Source organism: Callithrix jacchus, chromosome 22 (assembly GCF_049354715.1).
Source record: "Callithrix jacchus isolate 240 chromosome 22, calJac240_pri, whole genome shotgun sequence".
NCBI classification, from domain to species: Eukaryota; Metazoa; Chordata; class Mammalia; order Primates; family Cebidae; genus Callithrix; species Callithrix jacchus.
The window spans coordinates 50,099,193-50,117,267 of NC_133523.1; the positions used below are offsets into that span (position 1 = coordinate 50,099,193).

Here is an 18,075-nt window from a genome sequence, read left to right on the forward strand (position 1 = left end):
CTCTCAATAAAGCCTGAACTTAAGGAATTTCCTCTAGCCTGCAGTCCGGTTTTTTCCGAACGAGCTCAGTCTTCCCGCAGAGGGTAGGTCGGACAGTATGTGTCAGCTGCTCTTGAGAAATAAAAATAAAATTCGGAGCACCCCCTAACTGACTGAATGGATGCCCTCTTGGCTATGAGAACTATGGAGTAACTTTGGAAGCTGAACTCACCACTATACAGGAATAGGAAATCAGACACACCTCATTATATCCCCCACCTCACTACAATCACTACGTTTTCTTCCTTAAGGGCTAAATAGAAATCAGCCTTTTCAGAAGACTACTAGCTTATCTTTAGAGATACAGAACAGAGAGAAGATGAGATTATCTATTCCTTCATCCTTCCTTGAGACATCTGCTTTTTCTGTTCCCTTTTCCTCTCACATGTTCACTCTATCTTAGGTAAAATGTAGATTTACTGGGCACTAAAGTGTCACATGTATGTAATCATTTGTCTCACTGCCAACCCCTCTTCCTTTTTAAGGAAAATGTATAATAAATACTAAACCTCCTAAGAACCTCTTTGAAAAAAATCAGCCACAGACACTTCTGTGACTTAACATTTTCTGGATGTGCCCTTAGGCTGGTCCAATAAACCCCCATGATTTGTGACTTATGCCTCAATCACTCATTTTGGCTGTCACTCTCATTTTCAGATAAGATTGCGATTCTTCAAATAAATGGAAAATATCTCAAGTATGAATAAGTATTATTAGAATAAAAGCATTGCAGCCTTGGTTAGGAACACAATCACTGACTCTACAGTCAGGTAAGATGGCTTCTCTTTGATCTAGAGATATAGCTTCACCCTTTCAGTATACAGTGTCTCCTGCCATCCTTCCTACAAATTTCAGTCCATAGCCCTGTGCAGACTTCCTTTCTTCTTCTGGACCAAATATATTGAAGCTTAGTAAACAGACTCCAAAGCGTAACTCTATGTGTATTTGAAAAGCAACAATATGGCCTACAGGCATGAGTAGAGACAGAATGCCTTTTTGGCATGGTGTGTCTCTTTGGACAGGTAGTCACTGGAATTAACTGTGCTTAACAGAGTCTTAAATAACAAGTTGCTAACATTTCTATAAATATCTTACACTTTAATCCAAGAAAATATCCGTATGTCACCTTTAAGAGCAAGCCAAGCCCCGTCCTGTCTTTGGAGTCGGGGACTCCATTTCCCTGCTCGCCTTACAATGCCACGGGGTCTTTATCTGCCATTTAAGGACTGACCAACTCTCTAAGACAAGTCACGAAGCAGTGTCAAAACTTCATAACCCAGAAAACACTGCAGCTCTGGGCGGTGCGACTTACCCAATGAAGGCTTAGAGGGGACGTTTGCGTGCGTGCGTGCGTGCGTGCGTGCGTACCGTTGGAGGGCGGGACTTCCGGCGTCCTCCTGGACGTGGTCGTTTTGGTTCTCTCTGGTGTTTTCACCAGCTCCGGCTTATGGCGCTCTCTGACGTCACCGAAGTGACGGAGCGGAAAAGCGCGAGAAACGGCTTGGTTCCCACCCCGCAGAGGGAGTGACGTTCAGCTGACAAGGACTGGGGACAGTGCGTCCTTGTCTTGCCTTTGTCGCCCCCGCCCCGCTCTTCCCTGGCTGGGCTGGCGGAGGCCCTGCCGATGAACCTGACTGAGGTGGGTGTCCTGTCCCAGCCCCCACTGCCCAACTCTTCCTCCCAGTGCTGAAGCCCACCGAGCGGGCCCTGCAGGTCAGGCCCCTTGTCCCTGTGTGGGGCCCCCGTATCAGCCTGTTCGGTGCAGTCTCAGAGCTGCAGTCGGGGACCCCAGGTTCAGGGAATGGAGGCGCTGCCGAATCGGGGCGCCGGGAGTGCGTGTCGTTTCTGCGGGAAAGAGAGTTTTATGAAATCTCACTTGGGATGGCAGCCTGAGCAGCCCGTGACCATGGAAGGTTGTCAAGGGAGGGACAGCGTCAGAAGCTCCGAGTTAGGAAAAACAGGTTGAGAATGGACCCAGGGAGACCCTGAGGCCACTGCAGTAGACCCAGGGAAATGACGGCTGGGGCTGGACCGGTGACAGCAGAGGGAGACGCGATGGGAGTCTTCATCGGCCCGAAAGATAGGGCCCGTAGGGTTTCCTGGCGCTTCAGTTGTCTGCACAAAGGCAGTGAAGAACCATTCCAAGTGCTGGTTTTCTTTTTTCGTTTTCCGTTTGAACGTTTGAAAGGATGGAATTGGGGAAGTCCGCACAAAAAGCAGATTTCCGGGAGAAGATCACAGGTTGGATTTTGGGCATGGCGATTCTCAGATGTCTCAAGGTGCATATGTCCCACAGGCGGGAAGTCATAAAGGTGTGAAGTCTGAGGAAGGGGGTTGGGTTGGAGATATCAAAGGGATGGAGGGCGTGGGCTGGGCCAGAGCGTGGTCTGAGGGTCAGATTCAGCAGGGAGGTGAAGTCTGGGTTTTTAATGTATCCGTCCCCCGAATAATGTACATTGTACCCGTTAAATAATTCCTCATCACTCATCTTTGTCTCAGCCTTCCACTTGTTTGGAGCCTCCAATGTCTGTCGTTCCACACTCTGTGTGTCTAATGTGTCTACACATTATTTAGCTCCCACTTAGAAGGGAGAACATTTAGTATTTGACTTTCTGTTTTTGAGTTCTTTCATTCAATAAAGGCCCCCAGTTCCATCTACACTGCTGCAAAAGACAGTTTCGTTTTTTGTTTTTTTTGTGTGTCTGTGGCCCAGTGATATTATCTTGCGTATATATAGACCACATTTTCTTTATGCAGTCATACATTAATGGACACTTAGGTTGATTCCCTATCTTTGCTATTGTGCATAGTACTGTGATAAAAAGACATGCATGTTTTTTATATAATGATTTCCTTTGGGTAGATGCCCAGTAGTGGTATTGCTGGATTTAATGTCACTTCCATTTTCAGTTATTTGAAAAATCTTCATACTGTTTACCATTGAGGTTGTACTTACTTACATTCTCACCAAGTGTGTAAGCTTTTTCTTTTCCCCATATCCTGGGCAACATCGGTTATTTTTTGACATTTTAATGATAGCCATTCTGACCGGTATAAGGAGATACTGTGGTTTTAATTTGAATTTGTCTGATGATTAATGATGTTGAGCATTTTTTTTTTTGAGCTGGAGTTTCGCTCTTGTTACCCAGGCTGGAGTGCAACGGCGCAATCTGGGCTCACCGCAATCTCGGCTTACCGAAACCTCTGCCTCCTGGGTTCAAGCAGTTCTCCTGCCTCACCCACCCAAGTAGCTGGGACTACAGGTGCATGCCACCACTCCCAGCTAATTTTTGTATTTTTAGTAGAGATGGGGTTTCACCATGTTGACCAGGATGGTCTCGATCTCTTAACCTCGTGATCCACCCTCCTCGGCCTCCCAAAGTGCTGGGATTATAGGCATGAGCCACCACACCCGGCCCTGTTGAGCATTTTTTATATGCCTGTTTGCCATTTATATGTCTTCTTTTGAAAAATGTCTATTCATGTCCTGTGCTTACTGTTAATGAGATTTCGTTGTTGTTTTGTTATGTTTTGTTTGTTTGTTGTTGAGTTCTTTGTAAATTCTGGATATTAGTACCCTGTCAGATACATAGTTTGCAAATATTTTGTCCCATTTTTCAGGTTGTGCATTCACTTGGTTGATTATTCTTTTTGTTATTCAGAAGTTATTTAGTTTAATTAGGTCCTCTCTGTCTACTTCTGTTTATGTCATTTGTGCTTTTGAAGTCTGGTTACGCATGAATTTTTTGCCTCGACAGATGTACAGAAGGGGTTTCCCCAGGTTTTCTTTTAGTACGTTTGGTTTCGGGCCCTACATTTACATCTTTAATTCATCTTGAGTTGATTTTTGTATCTGGCAAGTTAAATTGGTCCAGATTCATTTTACCTCATATGGCAATCCAGTTTTCCCAGTACCTTTTATTAAAAAGAATGTCCTTTCCCTAGTATATGTATCTGTTGTCTTTCTCGAAGATCAGTTGGCTGTAGGCCTATGACTTTATTTCTAGTATCTTTATTCTGTTCCATTGATCTCTGTGTCTGTTTCTGCAGTCAAATGCCCTACCACTGAGCTATGCCCCCATGTGTCTATTTCTACACCCTTGCAATGCTGTTTTGGTTACCACGGACTTATAGTGTAATTTGAAGCCAGATGGACTTCATTTGAAGGAAATCTTGAGATTGTCATTTCCAATGGGCTACGTGGTGAGAGAGCAGAGGGTTGAGACTTGGGGGCCAGACCATTGGTGGCTCCACAGACATCATACTCTGAAAGGCACAGACCTGCCATAACAGGAATTCTGGATTGTATCTGTAAAAAGGGGAGGCCTGGCTTGGGTAAGCAGATGGCCTGGGATGGAGACGGAGGTGTGAGGTGGTTTCGATTCTGCACCTGCAGACTTGGTTGACGCTCAGGGATACTCTCTGTTGAACAAGATAAATGTTACTGAGGCTGGTGGAGCAGCTGGGTTCCAGACCAGAGCACTGCTTTTTCCCGTTCGCTACATGTCAGGGCAAGAGGGGATGATCTACTGCTCCAGCCAAGGTCTTCTGACAAGCTCACTTGAGAAGATTATGTAGCAGGCAGACCTGGTTGCAGAAGGGACCAGTACCTGACCTGTCTACTCCTCCCCTCTCTGTAACTCATTAACCTAACGATGTATAAAACAGATATTGATGTAAACCCTAATTAGACAGTATCTTTCTAAGTGTGTGCAAACAGGTAGGGAGTTCATACTGAAGTCACTGAGTTAAATTTCTAAAAGTGGTTCATAATTGGTTTGATGTTAACATCTCTGTTTGCTTTCCATGGAAAAATTTAATATCACATTCTCTAAAAAAATTTTTTTTTTTTTGAGATGGAGTTTCGTTCTCGTTACCCAGACTGGAGTGCAATGGCACAATCTCGGCTCACCGCAACCTCCGCCTTCTGGGTTCAAGCAATTCTCCTGCCTCAGCCTCCCGAGTAGCTGGGACTACAGGCACGCGCCACCATGCCCAGCTAATTTTTGTATTTTTAGTAGAGACGGGGTTTCACCATGTTGACCAGGATGGTCTCGATCTTCTGACCTCAGCCTCCTCGGCCTCCCAAAATGCTGGGATTACAGGCGTGAGCCACCATGCCCAGCCCTTTCTCTAAAATTTTAAGCTAAAAGCATACATGAAAATTTCAAAACTCCACTATTTCCTTTGCATTGAAAACATACACAAAACCATGAATTGTTGAAGCATTGTAGCTGATATGTAGTATGTGCTACTGATGTTTGATACCATTGTGAGCCCTATAAGGGGTTAGCTGTGACAATCTATTTGTAGATGGGAGCACTGAAGCTCAGGTGGGTCGGTTCTTTTCCGTGGTCACAGAGCTGCAGCACTGAGGTCTAAGGAACTTTATTCAATGAATTGAGATTGGTTTGCTCCCAGGCAGGGCAGAGGAGGTAGTGGTCCATCTGAGCCTGTAGGATCCTTCCATGGCTGTCTCATTTCTCATGGCCTTTCTATTCTCTCAGGGTCCCCTGGCTGGCAGAAATGGACCCTGTACAGGTGAGTAGAATGTTTCCTACCACCCACCCTGGTTATCTCGTCTCTGTGTGTGTGTGTGTGTGTGTGTATAATATTTTTTTTCTTGAGACAAAGTTTTACTTTTGTTGCCCAGGCTGGAGTGCAATAGCATGATCTCAGCTCACCACAACCTCCGCCTTCTGGGTTCAAGTGATTCTCAGCCTTCCCAGGTAGCTGGGATTACAGGCATGTGCCACCATGCCCGGCTCGTTTTGTATTTTTAGTAGAGAAAGGATTTCTCCGTGTTGGTCAGGCTTTTCTCAAACTCCCAACCTCAGGTGATCTGCCCACCTTGGCCCCCCAAAGTGCTGAGATTACAGGCATGAACCACCATGCCTGGCCTCCCATATGGTTTTGGCAGGTGTCAAAATCTCTTTCCCTGTCTTTTATGTCTGAAGAGTGGGTGGTTTCACCAGTTTCAGTATTATAAGTTGGGTGCTGGGTTACATGGACTGGTCCCCATTTGTGAGAATTGATCAGATAAGATATGTTAGGGCCTCTTGGGCACAGGATTCAGAATGTTTCAATGCTTGGAGGAGAGACTGAGCTGGCTTTTTAGGGAACTGCAAGTGTCTCTTAAATCTGGTAGGAATGGGGAGCAGAGTGGGCGGTGGCTGGAGACACACCAAACGTCAGTCCTGGAATGACAGCCTAGGCCCTGGGTCTCTAACTAAGGGAGGAGGTAGATGGGGAAGATTTGAAGAAGAGGGCAGTGCCAGGACCCTAGTTTAAGGGACTTCCTTTGGCTTCTGAGTGGAGGACGGACTGTGGAAGTGAGGGTGATGGCAGGGAGCTCTGAGAGGATATTCTTGCAGCGGTCTAGGTGGGTGTTGCCGGTGGCTTGTCAAGGGTAGCCATGGCTTCGGGATGTGTTTTGAACTAGAGCTGCTCACATTTTATGATGTAGAGAGTGGGGAGGTGGGATGGAAGGGAATCAGGAGTGGCCCCAGGGTTTGTTTGGAAGCACAGATGCTCCATTGGCTAAGATGGGGGAAGTCAGCAGTATAAGGAATTTTCAGAGTGAGTATGAGGAGTCAGTGTTTGTTCAAGTCACAGATGTCTCAGAGCCTCCTGGTGGAGGAGTTCAGGTTGGAGACGTCCATACCATGGTGGCTGTCGTATGGGCCAGGATGAAGCCATGGATTCAGTTTAGGTGACAGCATCTCTAGGTTTTGGTGGCAGTGCTGTTTGAAGATAGAGAATCAGGCTGGGTGCAGTGGCTCACGCCCATAATCCGAGCACTTTGGGAGGCCGAGGCAGGTGGATCACCTGAGGTCAGGAGTTCAAGACCAGCCTGGCCAACATGGTGCAATCCTGTCTCTACTAAAAATAAAACAAAAATTAGGTGTGGTGGTATGTGCCTGTAATCCCAGCTACTTGGGAGGCTGAGGCGGGAGAATTGCTTGAATCTGTGAGGCAGAGGTTGCAGTGAGCCAATATCGTGCCATTGCACTCCAGACTGGGCAACAAGAGTGAAACTCTGAGTCACAAAAAAAAAAAAAAAAAAAGAAGATAGAGAATTGGAATGGGGCATGAGAACTGGGTCTCTTACTGGGTACCTGCATGGTGGTGGAGGAGTCACTAGACAAATGAGGGAATGGAGTGTTAGTGGGGATGAGAGTGTGTAAGACAGTAGGGTATAGAAGTGAGAAAGGCTTTTGAAGCAGAGTGGACATGATAGGGTTGCTGAAGGGATTAATGGGGTGAGGCTGAAGAGTTGCTAAGCATCAGTTGGGGTGAGATGAGGATGGGAGTTATATTAGTCCATTTCCATAGTGCTATAAAGAACTACCTGAGACTGGGTAATTTGTGAAGCAAAGAGATTTAATTGCCTCACAGTTCTTCAGGCTTAAGAGGAAGCATAACTGAGAGACCTCAGGAAACTTACAATCATGGCAGAAGGTGAAGGGGAAGCGAGGCACACCTTCCCACGGTGGAGCAGGAAAGAGGGAGAGAATGAAGCGGGAAGAGCCACACACTTTTAAACAACCAGATCTCGTGAGAACTTACTATCATGAGAAAGGCAAGGGGAAAATACAGCCTTAGGATCCAGTCACCTAACACCAGGTCCCTCCCCTGACACATGGGGGTTACAGTTCAACCTGAGATTTGGGTGGGGACACAGAGCCGAACCCTATCAGGAGTGGAGGTGTGGAGATCAGGGCAGCTGGGCTTGGAATGAGGTTTTGGTGGAGAGCGATTTTCCTGACTGCTTATGGGACAGAGTATGCCATGAGGCAGGAGACAGCTGAGAGTATGTGAAGTCCTCACATGGTTTGGGCAGCTGACAGTAAAGTGAGAAACAGCCATGTGGGGAAACCTTGAAAGCAGGGCTTTGGGCTGCCCCTGGTGCTAGGGGACTTCAGTGTTCTGGGGCAGGACTGGGAGTGAACTGGATGCCGGGCGTATTTGCTGTGCACCATCTGGTTTCCATGTGCAGAGTGGCCCGTTAGGAGGTGAAGGAAATGCCTCTGGTGTGGACTGGGAGGTTGCTGTGGAATCTGCAGGAGTGTAGGTGTGAGAGATGTGATTGGAGTGCTATCTAAATAAAGCGTGATACGCAGGCAGGAGGAGTGGATGGATGGCCCCCGGGCCGTGGCCCTGGTAGCTTAAGGGAGGGGATGAGTCTGAGTTTGGTTGTCTTGGGAGGCAAGATCTGAGGGACTCCATGGAAACCAGCTGGCAGGAGACGATGGCTATCCCCATGGGAGGCCCACATCCTGGAGGGTGCTTTTCTGCCTTGTCCTTCACCTGTTTTCTCTGTGTGCTGGACACAGTGGCCAATGGAAATGTGGAGAGAAACGTCATTCCTGCCACCTGGATGTGGTGTCTCTTCCACATTGGGAGGGTGTGCAGACTGAGCAAGGGAAGGAGAGAGCGGTGAGATCCTGGAGCGAGAGAAATACAGCCGTGATTATACCCATAGGGTTTTAATTTATGTATGTGAGTGAGTGATGCCAGGTACAGACCAATGACTGAAAGAAGATATTTATTCCTTACATTTCCCTAAGGAGGGTGCACACCACGTAACACAGGGCCACATGGTGAAGCGCCAGATTAGGTCCGCAGGAAAATTGGAGTGAGGGGAAAGTTTAGTTTAACCCACAGATGCTATTGGGGTTTCCATGGGAAACAAGGCAGGGCTGGGTGACAGGATAGTTTGGCTAGTTTAAGTTAATTCTAGGATACCTGGGCTACTGGGACTGTCCCTACTTGTGCGGTATCTGGGTTGATTTAGAGCTGGGAAAATATTGGCTTGGTTTGAGAAAGATACAAAGATAGTTTAGAATATAGCCCAGGATGGTAGGGAAGATTGGAAACACATTTGGCTGTTATTTTGGTCCTATGTTTAATGAATGGTAAATATAAGTAGAAAAGAAATACAGAACTTAAGTAAATACAGCTTGAAAAGAAGCTGCTCGTGTATTCATCTTTCCCAATTTGGCAGGACCGTGTGGTCTTTGAGGACGTGGCCATATATTTCTCCCAGGAGGAGTGGGGGCACCTTGATGAGGCTCAGAGATTGCTGTACCGCGATGTGATGCTGGAGAATTTGGCCCTACTGTCCTCACTAGGTAAGGCCCTCACCCTTGCCCAGTGTCCAGGGTTGGGTTGGGTTGGGTTATGCCTGTTCACCCAAAGGCAGCTCTGCGTTTCCCACAGTGAGACCATGGGTGCTGCTGCTGTTCCCGATTTCTTGGCATATATGCTGTGTGTTCTATACCTCCTTTTTCTCTGCATCCCCATCTCTACTGCGCTGAGGCTTACAGGAAAGGGCTCAGGAGCCAGAAATACTGAATTTGGCATGGAGACCGCACCAGCCTTGTCTGTCTCAGGTCCAAACACATGAGAGTACTGTTCTCTTGTCCCCTTTCTCTCACTGATATTTCTTGCTGCCTTCCTCTGCCGAGGCAGGTGGATCACGAGGTCAAGAGATCGAGACCATCCTGGTCAACATGGTGAAACCCCGTCTCTACTAAAAATACAAAAATTAGCTGGGCATGGTGGTGCGTGCCTGTAATCCCAGCTGCTCGGGAGGCTGAGGCAGGAGAATTGCCTGAACCCAGGAGGCGGAGGTTGCGGTGAGCCGAGATCGCGCCATTGCACTCCAGCCTGGGTAACAAGAGTGAAACTCCGTCTCAAAAAAAAAAAAAAAAAAGAATTTCAGTCCCTGTTTTGGTCACTAAGTTAGGGACTACTGAGTTGATTGTGCAGGAGGCGGGACTCTTCTGTGAAGTTCTTATGATTATAGAATTTGGGATTGCCATGGGCTTGATCTCTCCGGGTATGTGCTCTTTACTCTTTTTCTCTTTCTTTCCCCTAGAGAGGGCCCTAGGTGCCTGAGAGGGTAGATACTACTTCAACAATGGCATTAGAGGCTCAGGGACATGGCCCGGGTGCCTGGGGTTTGGGAAGAGGGTTGATGTCACCTGGACTCACCCACAAGAACTGCCATTTATTCCCAAAGTCGCCAAAATCATCATCAAGGGTTCACCGAGGGTGTGTGAGGGGAACGAGGAGGCTCAAACACTGACTGGGGGTTGGGAATTTGAGGGAGGGGAACATAAGGGGCCCCAGCCGCCCCTCCCCCTCTAATGCCACGGGAAAGGGTCTTCCTCTGGCTAGCTCCCTCCCCAGGCCCCATGTCCAGTTTCTCTCCCGGGAGGCAGGGTGGGAAAGGGAAGAGGGTGTAGTGTGAGTGGGCCCCAGGACAGGGAAGGGCACTGGGGGCGTGCACCCCCATTTCACATGCACTCACAACACTGATCTCCCAGAGAGCCGGAATGGGGGCGGCCGGGCAGGGCCAGGTCCCCCACCTGCCCTGGATTATAGGAGGAAGGGGTTAGTGTTGGGGGCCGGGGGATCCGGGGGGCATCATGGGGGCAGGCCGGGGCCCCCACCGAGGGGAGAGATTTATGTGGGTGGCGCTCCTGCGACAGGAGGCACAGGACTGAGATGGAGCTGGTTCAAGGTGAGCGTCACGGGGGGCGCGGGCTGGAAGGGGTTGGTGACAGAGGGGCTGGCGGCTGGGCCTCTGCCTGGCAGGAAGGGGTTGGAGGCCTTGGCTCCAGGCAGCTTGGGGCCTGGCCGGCTCACCAGCGGGTCCAGGTCGACATCAACCCTCACCCATTCTTTTCCACTGCTCCCTTTGAATGCCTGCCAATGCGTGACTGTATTTAAGGTGGAGTGAGGTCTGCATGTGTCCCTAAACACTAGCTCCCTGTCACAGTCTGATCTCTGGGTTTGGAGAAAACGTCCTATACACTGCTTACCAGTCTCCTGCAACCATGGCTCTTTGCAGAGGAGCGAGTTTGAGATCCTGCCTTTTCTCTGTTCCATACCCCTCCCTTGTATACTTACCGTCATCAGGGCTCTCCCATTATGGGCCCTTACCAGGCCCAGCCCTGCATAGTGGACCCTCTTCTCACTGGCCTTAATGTCCATGATGTCCCCAATCCCGTGGCCTTATTCGTGTGTGTGTGCCTGAGAGACATTTGTGATGGAGCTGCTTCCTCCCACCACAGTCAACATACACTTCACCAGCATTTCTATTCTGACAGGTTGTTGGCATGGAGCTGAGGATGAGGTGGCACCTTCACAGCAAGGTTTTTCTGCAGGAGTGTCAGAGGTTACAACTTCAGAGTCCTGTATGTTCACCCAGAAGGTCTACCCTAGTGAGACATGTGGCCCGCCCTTGAAAGACACTCTGTGCCTGGTTGAGCACAGTGGAATTCATCCTGAGCAAGACATATATATTTATGAGGCAGAGCTTTTTCAGTGCCCAGAGCAGCAAATTGGAGAGAATCTTTCCAGAGGGGACGATTGGATACCTTCATTTGGGAAGAACCACAGAATTCACATGGCAGAGGAGATCTTCACATTGATGGAGGGTTGGAAGGACTTACCAGCCACCTCATGCCTTCTCCAGCAGCAGGCCCCTCAAAGCGAGTGGAAGCCATACAGGGACACAGAGGACAGAGAAGACTTCCAGACTGGACAAAATGATTACAAATGTAGTGAATGTGGGAAAATATTCACCTACAGATACTCACTTGTTGAGCACCAGAAAATCCACACGGGAGAAAGATCTTATGAATGTAACAAATGCGGGAAGTTTTTTAAGTACAGTGCCAATTTCGTGAAACATCAGACAGTTCACACTAGTGAAAGGACTTATGAGTGCAGAGAATGCGGCAAATCATTTATGTACAACTACCGACTCATGAGACATCAGAGAGTTCACACTGGAGAAAGGCCTTATGAGTGCAGCACATGTGGGAAATTCTTTCGGTACAGCTCCACATTCGTTAGACATCAGAGAGTTCACACCGGAGAAAGGCCGTATGAGTGCAGGGAGTGTGGGAAATTCTTTATGGACAGCTCCACACTCATTAAACATCAGAGAGTTCACACTGGAGAAAGACCTTATAAGTGCAATGATTGTGGGAAGTTTTTTAGGTATATCTCCACACTCATCAGACATCAGAGAATTCACACTGGAGAAAGGCCTTATGAGTGCAGTGTATGTGGGGAATTGTTTAGGTACAACTCCAGCCTCGTTAAACATTGGAGAAATCACACTGGAGAGAGGCCTTATAAATGCAGTGAATGTGGGAAATCATTTAGGTACCACTGCAGACTCATTAGACACCAGAGAGTCCACACGGGAGAAAGGCCTTACGAGTGCAGCGAGTGTGGGAAGTTCTTTCGTTACAACTCCAACCTCATTAAACATTGGAGAAATCACACTGGAGAAAGGCCTTATGAGTGCAGAGAGTGTGGGAAAGCCTTTAGCCACAAGCATATACTTGTTGAGCACGAGAAAATCCACAGTGGAGAAAGACCTTATGAGTGCAGCGAATGCCGGAAGGCCTTCATTAGAAAGTCTCACCTGGTTCATCACCAGAAAATCCACAGCGAAGAGAGGCTTGTGTGCTCCATGAATGTGGGGAATTCTTCCGCTACAACTCCAACCTCATTAAACATCAGAGATTTCACAATGGAGAAAGTTTACCACTGACCTTTGTAACTGGGTAATAATGTTATATAAATCCACCTTTTTATGTAACTAATCTCCAGAACATTTTTCCTCTTGCAAAAAAAAGTAAAATGCTGTACCTATTAAAAACAACTAATTCCCCTTTCCTACTGTCCCCAGAAATGTCTCCACTATATTTCTATACTCTGTATCTATGAATTGGATATGTATTGGTACCTCATATAGGTGGATTCATACAGTATTTGTCTTTTGAGACTGGCTTATTTCACTTAGGATAAGGTCTTCATGGTTCACCCACGTTGTATGATGTGTCAGAATATCCTTCCTCTTTAGGTGAAATAATATTCTATGGTATGTATATAGTCCTTTTATTTATCCATTCATCTGTTAGTGGACGCTTGGGTCACTTCCGCCTGTTGAAATAATGCTGCTGTGAAGATGAGTATACAAGTGTCTATTCAGGATTCTACTCTGGGTTCTTGTTGGGTTTATACTCCAAAATGGTGCTGCTGGATCTTACAGGATTTCGATTTTTAATATTTCTGAGAAAACTTTTTCCATAGTACCTGTGGTATTTTACATTCCCACTAGCAGCGCACAAGGATTCCAGTCCATATACATCCTCACCAACATTGTTCATTTTCTCTTTCTGTCATTGGGATTTTTTGCTGTGCCTTTTGTTTTGGATAGCAGGTATCCTGTTGGATGCAAGGTGGAATCTCGGTGTCTTTTGTTTTTATTTTGTGAATGACTAATGATGCTGAGCATCTTTCCATGCGCTTGTTAGGCATTTGTGTATCTGGAAAAATATTCAAGTCTTTTTTTTTTTTTTTTCATTTTAATGGGATTATTTGCTTTTTGTTGTTGAGTTACAGAAATTCTTTATATATTCTGGATATTAACTCCTTACCAAATATATGATTTTTACATATTACCTCCCAGTCCATAGGTTGCTTTTTTGCTCTGTTGATTGTGTCCCTTGATGAAAGTTTAAATTTTGATGTACTTTTGACTCTGTGTCTTGGGTTCTGTATTCATGCATCGAACCAACCACAGATCAAAAGCATTTGGAGCATCCACGGATTGTACTGATCATTAATCACAAATATTCGGAAAACAAAAAGGGTAGTTGCATCTGTACCAAACATGAACCAACATTTTTTTCTTGTCATTATTCCCTAAATCATATAATAAATATTTACATAGCATTTACATTGCATTCGGTGTTATAAATAACCTAGAAATAATTTAAAGTATATGGGAAGATGTGTGTAGGTTATATGCAAACACTGTGCCTTTTTACGTGAGAACCCCTTGAGCATCAGATGATGTTGGTATCCACAGGGGTCCTGGAATCAGTCCCCCGCAGACACTGAGGGGTGACCGCAGTCCAGTTTACCTATATTTACCTCTGTTACCTGGGCTTTTGATGTTATATATCAAAAACAAAAACACAGTATCAAATCCAATGCCAAGCATTTTCTGTATGTTTTATTCTAAGAATTTTATGTTTGTAGGTTTTACATTTAGGTCTTGTGTTGTTTTTGTTTTTGTTTCTGGAGACAGAGTCTTCCTCTGTCACCCGGGTTGGAGTGCAGTGGTGCAATCTCAACTCTGCAGTCTCCACCTCCCAGGTTCCCAGGTTCAAGCCATTGTCCCACCTTAGCCTCCCGAGTAGCTGGGATTACAAATGCGTGCCACCACACCTGGCTAGTTTTTGTATTTTTAGTAGAGATGGGTTTTTGCCATGTTGGCCAGACTGGTCTTAAACCTCTGGCCTTAAGTGATCCGCCTGCCTCGGCCTCCCAAAGTGCCGGGATTACAGGCATGAGCTGTAATGCACTGGCTACATTTAGATCTTCCATCTTGGCATTTAGATTCTGGCTACATTTACATCTTTATGTGGGATTCATTTTTGCATGTGGTTTAAGGCAGAAGTCCACCTAATGTGGCCATGCAGTTTTCCAAGCACTATTTGTTGAAAAAAATATTCATTGAGTAGTCTTGGCACTCGTCAAGATCATCTGTCTATATACGCCGTGGTTTATATGTGGATTGTCCATTCTGTTGGTCATATGTCTGTCTGTATGTCAGTACCACACATTTTAGGTGTGTGTGAGACTCAGTTTTGAGGACGAGGCTAGTGGGCTTTCACACTTCAGACTGCTATATTCCAGCTGAAATTATTCAAATTAGCCCATCCATGGAGAGCATGGAAAACATAGCCAATGCAATCCCCTTGTCTTACCTAAGTTATCCCCTGCAGCCTCAGGTTGCTGTTACTCTGTCTCAGATGCAACCCTCTGTGGGACCCTATCCAGGTTCTCTCATTTTTAGCTATAGGTAATAAATGTTTCTGCTTTTTGTTTATCCAAGTGACATTAGGTTGTTTCCTGCTATCAAAAGAACCCAGAAAGGTATTAAGAGTCTAGTGAATGTTGGAAAGTCTTTAGCCATTAGCCTAACCTCATTCTGTGCCAGCAGGTTCACTCTAGGAAAAGAAGTGAAGGCAGTGTGATCGTTTCTTGTTAACGTAATAACCCAGTAGAGCAATGCTTTGGATATTAGCTTTTTAGGGAGAGAGCCAGCAATTGAACTTCATACATCTAAATAGCCTCACTAGGGATATCCACCATATATCTATACTGCCAGATACATGGGAAGATTTTGTGAGCTGTGTTGCACTTTTCAACTTGTCTGGGGCCTTTGCCAGAGTTATGCCTCTGCCAACACTATTCAAAAAGTCATTTCTTGCCCAGGCGCAGTGGCTCACACCTGTAATCCCAGCACTTTGGGAGGCCGAGGTGGGCGGATCATGAGGTCAAGAGATTGAGACCATCCAGGCCAACATGGCGAAACCCGCCTCTAGTAAAAAACAAAAAAAAATTAGCTGGGTGTGGTGGCACGTGCCTGTAGTTCCAGCTACTTGGGAGGCTGAGGCAGAATTGCTTGAACTCAGGAGGTGGAGGTTGCAGCGAGCTGAGATCGCACTCTGTACTCCAGCCTGGTGCCTGGTGACAGAGTGAGACTGCCTAAAAAAAAAAAAAAAAAAAAAAGTCATCTCTTTTCTACCAACTGGCAAAAAGTCATGGTGTGTAGCACTTTGGTCCCATTAAAATGCAGTTATGGCATCATGAATTCTCTATTTGAAGAATTCACTAGTCATTTGAACACTTTGGGGGCCTCACCTCCTCTCCTATGACTGATCTGGGCGTAGACATCAGCCTTGCACTGAAGGTGTGGACTGGCTTTGGCAGGCAGATGGCAGAAATTTCCTTTTATCAGGAGAAAGTATTGGTTATTTCACTGATAGTGGTAGGAGGCAGATAAATTCCTAGGCAGACTAAGGACAGGTCCCTGGTGAAACCCAAACTTTAAGCCAAAGACTAAAGCCTGAAAACTGGCTGCCATTTCCAAGTAGCATCCATGACTGGAGTGAGAACTTCTCAATGCCTTTTAGCCAATCGAATGGTGCTTTTATCAGGCCCACCCATGGACCAATCAGTACGCAGTCCCCATTCTGAGCCCATAAAAACCCTGGACCCAGCCACACATTGGGCTACCCACTTTTGGTTCCCCTCCTGTTGTTGAGAGCTTTTCTGCCACTCAACAAAGTCACCTGCCTTGCTCACTCTCTAGTGTTTACAAAATGTCATTCTTTTTGGTCATGGGACAATAACCCAGAAACCACCAAATGGCAAATTGTGAAAGGAGCTGTAACATTGTCCCACCTTCCACCAACCCCAGGCGGCTGCCCCCGTGACAGGAAGCAAATCCTGAATTGTTTATCTGAGTTATTTGCATTGGTTTTCATATTTCTCTTGTGTCATGTTGAGCTTCTTTAAAATCAATGTTTTCAATTCTTTATCTGATATGGTGGGAATTTTGGGGGGGGTTTTTTGGTTAAGATCTATGGCTGGAAAAGTATTGTAATTTTGGGGGAGTTTCAGGGTTTCTTGCTTTTCTGTTTCCTGTGTTTTTACATTGATTTTTTTGTATGCGTACTATAATAGTTTATCTTCTATTTTTGAATTTACTTTTGTTTGTGGGTGTTTTGAAGATGTGTCAATGGTCTTAGTTGAGTAGGGCACTTTAGCTTTACTTCTGAGTGCATGCAGCAGTAAAGTTTTTGTATGATTTCCTTGGCTATAAACAGTTCATGTGGTTTTCTCAAGTGTGTCAGGGTGCATACTGTTATTTATTTATTTATTTATTTATTGAGACGGAGTTTCGCTCTTGTTACCCAGGCTAGAGTGCAATGGCGTGATCTTGGCTCACCGCAACCTCCGCCTCCTGGGTTCAAGCAATTCTCCTGCCTCAGCCTCCCGAGTAGCTACAACTACAGGCGTGCACCACCATGCCCAGCTAATTTTTGTATTTTTAGTAGAGACTGGGTTTCACCACATTGACCAGGATGGTCTCGATCTCTTGACCTCGTGATCCACCCGCCTCGGCCTGCCAAAGTGCTGGGATTACAGGCGTGAGCCACCGCACCCGGCCTACAGTGTTAGTTATTAGTGGAGGTTTTGGTAAAGTTGTGCTGGGAACAGGAATGCCAGATGAGCTTGCCTTCAGGCTTCAGCAGTACTGGTGGTGAGCTAAGTATGTCTATCCTTGTGCTTTGTGGGGGTGAATGTTGGTACCTGTGTTGGCAGTTCCAAGCAGGCTGATTCTTGGGCTTCTTATTGGCTCTCTTAGATGCGTGTTGTGATAGCAGTGTACCAAGCATGTGAGTGCACCCTTGAATCCCTGGGCTGCTGGTGTAGCAGGTGTGATGGTGATGAGGCAGTGATGCCATCCTCTTCTGGGTCTAGTGGCTGGCCCACAGAGCCCACTGCAACCACTCTTTGGCCAGCTACATAATCATCATTAATAGTGCCAGTAATAGCCATTTCATAACAGTTATTCAGAGACGATTTTAACTCCCTGTGCAGACACTGTTGATACAATTTCAGATGAAGTGATAAATCACTTTCCAGTAAGTAGATGAGATCATGCATTCCCAAACCTTTATCTCAGGGGTTTGGCTGGTAGAAGGCCACACACTATCCCGGCAGATAATGGTTCATAAATCGCTCTTCCTTTTCAGTTAGGTTTCAGTTTCTTAGGATAAGTGGAAACTATCTCAGATACGAAGTAATAAGTATCATGTGAATAAAGCGTCGCTGGATGGGCTGAAAGACAATCACTGATTATTCAGAAAGGAAAGATACTTCTCCTCAAACTCCGCATCATGCCACGTTTGGGTCTTTTCTTGTCTCAGCAGAACACACTGAAGATCACAAAACGGTCTCCAGAGCTTCGGTCTGTACTTGCCAAGCACAAAAGAGCTGATCGCTATGCGTGGAAGACCAGTTCATTACGGATGCCCGTGTTCCTTCGGGTGTCGTCCTTTGGGAACTTGATGTGCTTTACAGAATCCGAAAGGACAGGTCTCTGAAACATTTCTCTGACATTTCTAGACCGCCTTCCGGGAC

The 18,075-nt window shown here is 46.3% G+C and overlaps 1 protein-coding gene across 2 annotated transcripts; it reads left to right on the forward strand.

Moving 5' to 3' along the window:
• The first annotated feature begins 1,448 nt into the window (after nt 1-1,448).
• ZNF548 (zinc finger protein 548) lies at nt 1,449-13,806 on the forward strand. Of its 2 annotated transcripts, none has more exons than XM_008988747.5 (4): nt 1,449-1,678; nt 5,547-5,580; nt 9,047-9,173; nt 11,160-13,806. In XM_008988747.5, exons 2-4 carry the CDS (start codon nt 5,566-5,568, stop codon nt 12,617-12,619), a joined length of 1,602 nt encoding a protein of 533 aa, XP_008986995.1. In that variant the 5' UTR covers nt 1,449-1,678; nt 5,547-5,565; the 3' UTR covers nt 12,620-13,806. The 2 variants fall into 2 exon arrangements, with proteins under 2 accessions (XP_008986995.1, XP_035142690.1); XM_035286799.3 differs by lacking the exon at nt 1,449-1,678 and adding an exon at nt 1,815-2,318.
• Nucleotides 13,807-18,075: the final 4,269 nt, after the last annotated feature.